The 12,000-nt window shown below is 36.0% G+C and overlaps 1 protein-coding gene across 1 annotated transcript in view; it reads right to left on the bottom strand.

Moving 5' to 3' along the window:
- Nucleotides 1-12,000, bottom strand: part of PPP3R1 (protein phosphatase 3 regulatory subunit B, alpha) — a 71,923-nt gene that overhangs the window by 26,170 nt on the left and 33,753 nt on the right. The window contains exon 2 of the mRNA XM_025868561.2: nt 11,711-11,750. Within this exon, the coding sequence (XP_025724346.1) occupies nt 11,711-11,750 (40 nt within the window). The remainder of the gene's footprint in view (nt 1-11,710; nt 11,751-12,000) is intronic.

Genomic DNA, 12,000 nt, shown 5'->3' with positions numbered 1-12,000 from the left:
TCTCTTGATTTTGGCTCCGGTCATGATATTGGGGTCATCAGATTGGGCCCTGCAACAGGCTCCACACTCAGTGCCAAGTCTGCTTTGAGATTTTCTCTCTCTCCCTCTCATGCTGCCCCTCCCCAGCCCCATGCTCAATAAATAAGTAAAATCTTAAACAGCAAAAATGTTTTATTTTGATGAAATCCATTTTTGTCTTTTATGGTTCATGTTTTATGTATACTAAAAATCTTTGTCTATCCTGGTTGTGAAGATTTTCTCCTATAAGTTTTCTTCTAGACGTTCCATAATTCTAGCTTTTATGTTTAAATCTAGGACCCATGTAATTTTTTGTATATGGTGTAGAGGCAAATTTTTATTCCATATAGAAATATAGTTATATTTTGCTGAAAAGTATCCCTTACAATGGTATCTTTGATGCATTTGTGAAAAATCAACTCTACAGGGGGACCTGGGTGGCTCAGTCAGTTGAGCAACCAACTCTTGATTTTGGCTCAGGTCATGATCTCAGGGTTATGAGATAAAGCCCTGTGTCAGGTTCCATGCTCAGCACAGTCCGCTTGAGATTCTCTCTCCCTCTACCCCTCCCGCTCATGCTCTCTCAAATAAATCTTTTTAAAAAATCAACAATACAAATCACTATGCTGTACACCTTAAATTTATACAATGTTACAGTTATATTGACACGTCAACTATATTTCAATTAAATAAAAAATTAGAAACCAAATTATATATTTACCAGTGAAGCTACATGTGTGTATATATGTATGTATGTATGTATTTATATGGATCTCCACCCTCTACTCTGTTCCACTGATTCATCTATCTTAACGCCAATACCAGTGTCATGTTTTATAGTAAACCTTTAAATCAGGGAGCATTGTCCTCTTCCTTTGTTGTTCTTTTTCAAAATTGTTCTGGCTCTTCTAAGACCTGTACATTTTCATATGGAATTAACAATTAGTTTGGTAATTTTTACAGAAAACCTGCTGAGAATTTGCTAAGGATTGGCTTGCATCTATAAAATCAGTCTGAGTAGAACTGATGCCTTAACAGTATCAAGTCTTCCAATCTATGAATGTGGTTATTTCTCTTCGTTTATTGAAGTCTTTTTAAGTTTCTCTTAGTAATGTTTTATGGTTATGCATACAAATCTTACATATATTAGGTTAAATTTTTACATGAATAGTTCATGTTTTTATTTTTTATAAATGGTATTTCTGTCAATTTCATTTTAATTATTGTGACTATATAAAACTTCCACTGATTTTTGCATTTGCATACTGTCCTTGTATTCTGCAATACTGCCAAAACCACTTATTTCTAGTAACTCAGGATTTGCTATATACACAGTGACATCATCTGAAAATAAAGACTATTTTTTACTCCTTCCTTCCTGATCTGAATGTATTTTGTTTCTTTTTCTGGACTTAATGTATTGACCAGGACTTCTACTACAATTCTGACTACATTTGGTCAAAGTGAAAAACTATGCCTTTTTCCCAATCTTAGGTGGGAAGCATTCAGTCTTTCATCATTAAGTATGATGTTAACTATAGGTTTTTTTATAGATGCTTTATCAAAGCTAGGAAGTTCCTTTCTATTCCTGATTTGCTAAGAGTATTTACCACTGAACCCTGTCAAAGATCTGGCTACACCTATTGATAAAATCATGGTTTTTTTTCTTATTCTGTCCACATAGTGAATTATATTGTTTTTTATTTAAAAATCATACTCTGAGGATAAATTCCACTTGGTCATGTTTTATTGTCCTTTTTACATATTGCTGGATTTGATTTACAAATATTTAAAGATTTTTGCATTACATTCATGGCGAATGTTGGTCTCTAGTTTTCTATAATGTCTCTGATACTGCCAATGGTGTAATGCTAGCTTCTATTTTCTGAAGGAATCTAGATTATGATTTTTTTTTTCATTAAATGTTTGCTAGAATTCACCAGCAAAGCCATGTGGCTTGGTTTCTTTGTGGAAAGATTTTTTTTTTAAAGATTTATTTATTTGACAGAGAAAGAGAGATAGCGAGAGCAGGAACACAAGCAGGGGGAGTGGGAGAGGGAGAAGCAGGCTTCCGGTGGAGCAGGGAGCCTGGTGTGGGACTTGATCCCGATGTGGGACTTGATCCCAGGACCCAGGTATCATGACCTGAGCCGAAAGCAGAGGCCTAACAATTGAGCCACCCAGGCTCCCTGTGGAAAGATTTTTAAATAAGAATTCAGTTTCATTAACAGATACAATTCTATTAAGATTTTCTACTACTTTTGTGTCAGCTTTAAGGTTTTTGTTTTTGAAGAAATTTTTCCATTTATTCTAAGGTGCAGAATTTATTGGCATAAAATTCTTCATAATATTCCCTTATTATCTTTTAACGTCTGTAGGGTCTGTAACGATTTCAGTTCTTTTGTTACTGATATTGGTAATTGTGTTTTCTTTCTTCTAGAATGCTCCTTCAAAATCTGAATGCTATATGTTCCACTGACTTCTTCCTACCTTATATAAAAGGCATAGCCAAAAATGATCCATCACACCAGAACTCACTCAGGAAAATGAATGTTGTCCAAAAATGTCAAAATAAGCTGCACAGTTGCAGTAATCTTAAAATTCTTTAAAATTGTTTTCAGAGCTAATGAGCTTCAGAAGAAAATTTGTCATAGAAAAGCCGTGTAATGCAGTTTGTTCAAAGAAACCCTGGAGATGAAAAACTCAAGATGAGGAAACAGACCCAGAGAGTTAAGTAACTTGCTCAATGCTATAAAGCTTGATGGCAAACCTGAGTGACAGGATTTCTTAAAATACCTTCTGATCTAATTTCTCTTCCAATGTTAGTTCCATGTGAACAGCTAGTACAGAAGCTTAGGCTAAGAGATATTAGACACTGCTGTTCCTCAACCTGCATTTTTGGGCTAAGTGTGGAGAAAAGGGAATAATAAGAATGTTCTCACTCCAGACAGAGAAAAATCAAACCATATAATTCTGAGAGGCTCTCCAATTTATACATTACTGGTTTTCCTACTGAAGGTGTTTGTATTGATATTGTTTTTCTCCTTTTGGTTTACCTACATTGTGGTTCTAATCAAAATAGGCAATAAGCTACTGAAAAAAAGCACATATTTATAAGATCATAAAAACAACGAGTTTTCTGTTATTAATAACCAGGGCTTAAAAGTCACACCTTTTTTTTTTTTTTAAACCTAAGCATACGCTGTAGGTCAGTAATATATCTTACTCAAAAGATACAGCTCTTAAAGATTTCCATTGTTTTGTAAGTCAAATCCAACCCCCAACCCATTACACATCATATTCTCCAGGCTTTCCTCTTATTTTTATCTGTCCCTCTGTTCTGTTGCATTTAAACACTTAGTGGCACTTTAGTTTTGTACTACTCCCCATCCCAAATTCCCCCCAAAATATGGTATTTTCACAAAAGAATGCATATTTAAGAGTCTTCTTTTACTTTACAACACCAATTATTCAAGACTTATTTATGGCTGCTCCAGAGTTCAATATGGTTTATCAATAGTGTGACACTATATACTCAGGGTTTTTTTTTTTTTTTTCTTATTGACTTGCCTTTTACATTAAGAAATTCTGGAAGAGAGGAAGGAAGGGAAGGAAGGTAGGTTCCAGCACACAATTTATATAATGGCTTTTCTTTCTTCTTGAAGACATTTTTTTTTTTTAAAGATTTTATTTATTTTTTTTGAGAGAGAGACAATGAGAGACAGAGAGCACAAGAGGGAAGAGGGTCAGAGGGAGAAGCAGACTCCCTGCTGAGCAGGGAGCCCGATGTGGGACTCGATCCCGGGACTCCAGGATCATGACCTGAGCCGAAGGCAGTCGCTTAACCAACTGAGCCACCCAGGCGCCCTTGAAGACATTTTTCAGACAATTCTAGCTTCTTGCTTTAATTTGCACCAGTTGTTTTCTAGGCTCACTGGTATAGCAGTTATCCTTTTCTCTAAGACACCTTTTCACTGGTGTCTTAGAGATTTGGTTTCTTGGATCTCATTTCATCTTCTTTAACTTCTACTTCATTTTTCTGGGGACATATTCAAGAACTTATGAAAGGTAAATTTCCCAAGTCCTTAAAATCTGAAAATGTCTTTAATTAGATCTCATACCTGAATAATCATTGCAACTGGTACCAAATTCTGGATTTAGGAATTCAGAACTTTGAATAAATTGCTCCACAGCTTTCTAGTATCTACTGCTGCTGCTAAGAAATCCAATGCCAACAGACTCCTATTCTTTTTAGGCAATTTTTTTTCCCGGTCTAGCAGCTTTTAGGGTTTTCTTTCTACTTTTAGAATTTCAAAATTACAAAAGAAGTTGAGACTAAATGTTGATCTTTTTTCACCAAAACTTCTTGGTTATCAGAATGCTCTTTCAATCAGAAGATTTGATTTTATTTATCTCCTACTATTTCACTGATTAGTTTTGCTTCTATTTTATCTATTACATCTCTTGAAGTTTACTCTGGGCAGATGCTATTACTCGCTGTATTTGTGCCCCAAATCTTTCCTTTTTTGTATATTTTTCCTTACCCTTTGCCCTAACATTCTGAAGCAGATCCAAGAATTCACTATACTTTTGCTAACTGGTTGGCTAGGCTTTTTCACCAGTTAAAGTAACTAACTTCTACATACCACTATAAAATTATTGGAAAAAAAAATTTTTTTAAGATTTTATTTATTTATTTGACCAACAGAGAGACACAGAGAGAGAGGGAACACAAGCAGGGGGAGCAGGAGAGGGAGAAACGGGCTTCCCGCAGAGTGGGGAGCCTGATGCAGGGCTCGATCCCAGAATCCTGGGATCATGACCTGAGCTGAAGGCAGACACTTAACAACTGAGCTACCCAGGCGCCCTCAAATTATTGAAATTCTGGTAGACAATCACATTACATGTCATGCACTTCATTGTTAAAACCTCAAATTTGTAAGTGCTACCACACCAAAATTGGATAGTCTAGCACCTCAGTTTTTCTTAACACTACCTGCCTAAAAACTTAAAATATTTAGAACCTGGCAGACAACCCAGGATTTTTTTTTAAGTTATCTATAACAAAAAACAAGGTAACAACTCAAAACCCAGATGTTCAAGTCATACACTATGCTTTAGAAAACTTTTCATCTTTCTCTCCATTATTCAGCCCTAAAGTTTTACTCAAAGAAAGCAGAATATAAGTAATTCTCAGTGAATAGGCAAAATAAAGAGTTCAGGATCACTAAATTACTAAGTAAATGGTAAATCATGGCTGGCAGATTAACAAACATGAACTATGTGATACATTTATGAATATTTTCATCAAAATAACAAAGGTAAAAGTCAATTTCCAAAGTTAATGACAAAAAAGTTTAATACTAAATAGTCTGGTAGGAATAAAATGGTTTTTTAAAAAGATTTTACTTATTTGAGAGAGTGCATGTAAGAAAGGGGGAGCACAAGCATGAGGAGGGGGAAAGGGAGGTGGGGCAGAGGAGAAGCAGACTACTCGCTGAGCGGGGAGCACGACGCAGGGCTTGATTCCAGGAGCCTGGGATCATGAGCTGAGCCAAAGGCAGATGCTTACCCGAATAAGCCACCCAGGCACTCCTATAGGAATAAAATGTTTTGAAACATTTTGACCTGTGCACATTCAAACTGAGATTTTATTGATATTAAAAAGGTTTCTTCCAAAGATTTCTGAGATGATGAATAAAGGTTTGAGAGTCAACCAGAAATCACTCTTTAGAACACACGTTATTTAAAAATCGAATGGGGAGCACCTGGGTGACTCAGTCAGTTAAGCACCTGACTCTTGATTTCAGCTCAGGTCATAATCTCAGGGTCATGAGATTGAACCCTGCATCGGGCTCTGTTTAGCAGGCAGTCTGCTTGAGATTCTCTCTCTCTCCCCCTCTGCCCCTCCCCCCGCTTGTGGGTGCACTCTTAAGTAAATAAAATCTTTAAAAAATGAATACTGAGGGGTGCCTGGGTGGCTCAGTCATTATGCATCTGCTTTCAGATCTGGTCACGATCCCAGGGTCCTGGGATCGAGCCCCACAACGGGCTCCCTGCTCTGCGGGAAGCCTGCTTCTCCCTCTCCCAACTCCCCCTGCTTGTATTCCCTCTCTTGCTGTGTCTCTGTCAAATAAATAAATAAAATCTTTAAAAAAAAAGAATACTGAATGGAATTAAGCTAGTCCATATAAGGAAAAGAGGAATGCAGAAATAAAAAGAAATTAAATTCACCTTAGATTAACTTTTTCTCTGAAAAAGTTTGTTTTCATAACAAAGAAAAACTAGATTCTAAAGAATATGAATACGTAAACTTTCCTGCAACAATCTGGTTAAAAGCAGAAATTAATAGCACAAAATAGTCTCTACACTTTCAAGTCACCTGTAAATACTCAAACCAGAAGCAAAATTGCCTGAATATGAGACTGTTTACTCACAATGAGAGCAGTGTCCTAAAGGCGAATTAGGTCTTCAAGGTTTCTACAGATAGTTCTTTATGCAAAAGGACATGCCTTCAGAGTCGGCCAAGAAGTCACCTTCTAATGAAAGAAAACTAAGAAATCTTTTTAGATAAAAGATTTCTTGAGGCGCCTGGGTGGCTCAGTTGGTTGGGCGTTTGACTCTTGATTTCAGCTCAGGTCATGATCTTTGGGTTGTGGAATAGAGCCCCGCATCAGACTCCACTCAGTGCAGAATCTGTTTGGAATTCTCTCTCTCCCTCTCCCTTTGCCCCTCCCCCTGCTCATGCTCTATCTCTAAAATAAATAAAATCTAAAAAAAAAAAAAAAAGATTTCTTTCACCTACATTCAGCCTACGAAATAAGCCAGACCTAAGTTTACCAATTTTATCAGAAACATTCAGAATTATACTGGTTTTATCATCAGTAAAAATTAGCTGAATCTGAGTTTCCACTCAAACTTCCAACTATTCCCCCATTCAGTCTCTGCTTCAACTCTCTGTAGTAACTTGTACTCAGCCACTTTTCCAAGTTATCATGCCAACTTACAACTAAGGTCTCAACTTGAAGCAAATCACCCCAGTAGAGTGTACATTTCCTAGTCCAGCCAGGCTAGCCAACAGACAACAAAGTCACAATGGCCTAGAATAATTTAACTCAATAAGAAGTGAACACTGAATTGAGAAACAAAACTATAAGGAGGAGGAGGGGGAGGAGAGGAGGAGAATACCTATCTATGTATTGGACAAGTCCAGTTTTACCTAAAATCAAATATAACATTTACCTTGTAAAACCTACTACAAGGAAGGTGATTAAAAACATGACTCTAGAGCATGACTACTTGAGATCAACTCATGGTTTTGTTACTTTACCTGCTGCTGTGTGGCCTTAAGCCTGTTACCGAAGTCCCTCTACCTCCTGTTTGCTCATCTATACAACAGGGAAAATAAAACTCTCTCATGAGGCTATAGTGAGGATTAAAAAGATTAATGTATGTGAATTGCTTAGAATAATGCTTGGCACATGTCAAATGCCATATAAGTATTTGCTGTGATTATTTATGAAAATAAATACCAATCACCATTGGTAACTATTGAGTTTTCCTAAAGGTACAGCCTTTAAAATTATCCAAGTAGTTGTCTCTTACTCCAGCTGCGAGCTCTTACTAGCTTATTCAGTCAACAGCTATTTACTCAGCATCTGCTTTATGCCAGGCATTGCACTTATGGCTTCTACTGTCAATGCCTCAATTCCTTTATTGGTGAAAACTGCTTAAACAGCCTCTTATTATTATTAAAGCTTGCTGTGTTGCATGCCATACTTAACTATAAATCAATTATTTCTCTTGATATTACTCTTTAGTTACTTCCCTCTCTCTTTTTCTATTCATTAAAAAAAAAAACTTTTAATAACGGAAAATTTCAGACACATACAATAGTTTAACGAATCAAATAGTTTAATGAATCCCATATACCTATCATCCAGCTTCAACCAGCTTCAATTAACACATGAGAAATCTTATTTTATTTATATACCCATTTCAATTATCTTACAACAAATCCCAGACATACCATTTCCCTGTAATTGATCAGTATTTATCTCTAAAATTTCTTTTTAAAAACATCACAATAACATTACTTGAAAAAATATTTAATAAGGTAATAACTCCTTGATATTAAATAATCATGCTCCAATTTCCCCAACCATCACAAATGACTTTACAGGTTTTTTCAATCCATCAAATTTGGCAAACAGGCAATGTGTCAATAAAATGAAGGTGACCTTAACAGTAACAGTTTCATGACAGTATTAAGAGATGAAAGCCAGAATGCAGCAGGCCAAGAAATGAGCAGAAATAAGGAAATAGAGAAAAATGTATATGCTCTTTTTTTGAGAAGCTCAAGGAGAAGAAAAAGTAAAAGGTACACACAGGATCAGAATCACAGCATAGTTGGTTAGATGTGTAAACTGAAGAGAGATAAAGAGACTGAAGACATCAAAGACATAGGAAAAAAACAAGAGAAACAAAATAAGGTCCTAGAGATGAGACTGGATGAAGTTAAAAGCACAAGAGGCTGACCCTAAGTAAGGGAGCTATATATAACACGAACTCTGACACTGACAGAAGCAGTTAGTAAAGTATGAATGGGACTGGGAAATTTAGCAGGCAGGGGTGGAAGGTGGAGGTGGGGACATGTGAAGGCTAACACTTAAAATGTTTCCAATTTTCTTACGAATCAGGAGACAAAGCACTGATTAAAAGCAGAGTACTGGAAAGGATTATGTAGGGGATTTGGATAGAATGTTGAAGACCTGGATGGAATTTAAGGAGATTGAAAAAAACAAATGGACCAGACAGGTAAGGAACTAATCAGCATTCAACTCATACAGCTTCCAGAACCATTTTCAAGCATCATCCCTTCCAAAAAGCTTTTTTTTTTTTTGGAGAGAGAGAATCTTAAGCAGGCTCCACACCCAGAGTGGAGCCAGGCAAGGGACTTGATCTCTCTCTCAGGACCCTGAGATCATAACCTGAGCAGAGTGAGACGCTTAACTGAGTCACCCAGGTGCACTTCCATGAAGTTTTTCTTAATGTCCCTAACCAAAAGTAATTTTCCCACCTTTTTTATTTCTCATAATGGTTTACTTGCACTGTAATAATTTCACCCAATAGCCAGACTGTAAGCACTTTGCTGGTGCTTACTTATCTGTTTATCACAGGGCCAAAGACAGTACCTTACAGGATATAATTTAGATTCTTCTCACCTTTTTAAAAAGCATGATTTAAATACTAGAAGAACAAAACAGACAGTAACTACATGAAGAGTTAAAACTACTCAAGGCAGGGACAATTATATAAAACATAGAATCGAGGAGGGTCTTGGAGGGATGAGAAGGCATGACATCATTTTACCTGAACAAGGAAGTATAAATAGTGAAGTAGCTATTCACAGATAACAATAAGCTCTTTCAATAATGAAGAGGTTTCTTAAATGAGCAAAAAAGTTTACTGCAACATGTGGGTGGGGGAAAAGTAGTAGTTTTAATGTGGACAGGTTCACTTTGGGGAAATTCATCCAAATTATGTATAAAATTGGTAAAAGCACATTTTATTCTAGTGAACCAAATAGGGAACAGAGAAAAATCCACATAAGATTCATAGCTGGTTGAACAATCACTGACAAGTATAGATCTTTAGTAACAAGGCTCAACAGTTTCATAAAAACATAAATGAAGTCATAAGAAAGAAGATATAGTTCTAATGATAAAACTGAAAGGAGCAGCTTTAATAGTGTATGAAATTTCAAATACCACATATTTTTTTTAAAAAATTGGTCTTTGCCATCCTGGAAGTGTGTCCCCTTAGGGACCTCTTTCCTTGGCAAAGAAACAAAAACTAACTTCCTAAAACCTCTTTCCTGTTGTAATCCCAATAGCCAATCCCAACTCTATTTGCAGTCTGAAGCCCAGCTAATTACAGATTTCCAGAACTCCTTTTTGCCCACTAGCAACTGGAGAGATAATTATGTCACATGCTTAAACCAAACACTAAGTGGCAAGGCACAATTTTAAACAGAATCCTTTCAATTCTAAAGAAACTATAAAACTGACACAGTAAACTTTGCCAGAGACAAGAATTATAGATCTAGATAACACCCGGGACACCAGTATGTAACTAATCTTGGATCTTATTTCAGAGGTAGGTTAGACACTGACAGAAGTGACAGTTCTCCAATCCAGAGGACCACGACAGTTTGTAACAGGATTTGGCAAACTTTTTCTGTAACAGACTGGGTAGTAAATATTTTAGGCTTTGCATACTACATGGTCTTTGTTACAACTATTCAATTCTGCTGCTGTCACATGAAAAAAGCCACAGGCAGTATATGAGCAAATGGGTCCAGCTGTATTCCAACAAAACTTTATTAACAAAAACTGCCGGTAGGCAGTAGTTTACCAACCCTTGGTCTACAGTGTCATATTTAGGTTTGATTTTTAGTCAATTCTAGCAATATGCTGATGTAACGATTTAGCCTCATGTTTAAAATAGAAAACATACACTTACATATGATCATAATTACATAAGAAACTCATTTTAAAAAGCCTGGGAGGAAACAAAATAAAATGTAAACAGGAGATGGGATGGCAGAATTACAGGTGACTGGTCTTAGAGTATGACCATTTAAAAAATTTTTTTTAAATTGTAGGAAGTCACAAAATGTAAGATAAAATGATTAATAAATAATTTCAGATTATAACTTATTTTAAAGAAAATAAACAGGATACTATTCATGATAAGAGAGAATCTAAGCAGAGTAGAGAGAGAGAACACATCTCCAAACAGGTGACATTTATGCTGACAGAATGACAACGCAGTCAGTCAAATAAAGAGCTGACAGAACAGCATTCTACCCAGAGCTCACAAGCAAGCAAAGGTGTTGAAGAGAATGAAACTGACATGTGTTTTGGGGAAAGGAGACCAGTGAAACATAAAGAGCAACTGGGAAAACGGTTTTAGTAAGACACAAAGGAAGTGACACTTCATCACAAGGTAAGGAGTCTCTGAAGAAGGAAGAGCCAGCTACATCAAACAGGGACAGAAAGGGCAAGAAGATTCAGAATGGTTTAGGGATTCTGGGACCTCATGATGGCAGCTAAATTTACCAAAAGTCCCTATTCCACTTCTAAAGATCTCTCTTTTACCCACTTATTGCCCTTCCACACAAGAGACTTTATGATTTTTATTTAATCTCCTTGGTCCTCTGATCCTTAAACCACGAATTTCTAAAACTGTCATTTTTTTTCTTCACATTCTCCAGTATGGTCAGAAATGACCAGACCACCCACATTTTTTATACTCCTCATTCCCCTGAGAAACATCTTCTGCAATAGCTACTTGGTCTATGGAAGTTTTGCCTTCAACAAACATTTTGTTACCAAAGTATAAATAAACTAGCTGTTTACTTGAAACTTGAAAAACTTCTGTTGGGTTGCTCCACTGAGATTTGAGGGTTGATTTGTAACTACAGCATAGTGTAGATAATAAAGAACAGTTTATTTAAAAAAATTTCCCTACTCTAATAACTTAAAAAGACTATGTCAAATTCATTACCCACTTTAAAACAGTTAAGGGCTAACTTTGCTATAAAGATATATAGAGGGGTATGATATATATACATACATAGAGATGTGTAAATAAAAGAAATTCTTGATAACAAGAATATCTGACTTACAGTGTGAGCACATTTCCAAAGGATAACTTGCCTCATTTCCCTGGAGAAAAGAAATAAATAATAATTAGTCCCAAAATTGACACAAATTTCTTTAAAAGGTTAAATATTTTGAGTCACAAAACATAGGGAAATAAGCCAAAAACCAAAATAGCTATATCTATAAATTAGTTTTTTTATATGAAAAAAATTACACATGACAGTGCTCTTGAATCAAACAGGCCTGAGCTGTGTGACTTACACAAACATTTGAGTTAAAATTTATTTTAAATATTTTTAATGCCCTAAATATG

This window comes from Callorhinus ursinus, unplaced genomic scaffold, assembly GCF_003265705.2.
Source record: "Callorhinus ursinus isolate GAN/ISIS: 27379988/994484 unplaced genomic scaffold, GSC_fseal_2.0 scaffold10, whole genome shotgun sequence".
Lineage (NCBI taxonomy): Eukaryota > Metazoa > Chordata > Mammalia > Carnivora > Otariidae > Callorhinus > Callorhinus ursinus.
Note: the sequence above shows the minus strand (reverse complement) of the source record. Positions and strands in the feature narration are given on the sequence as shown.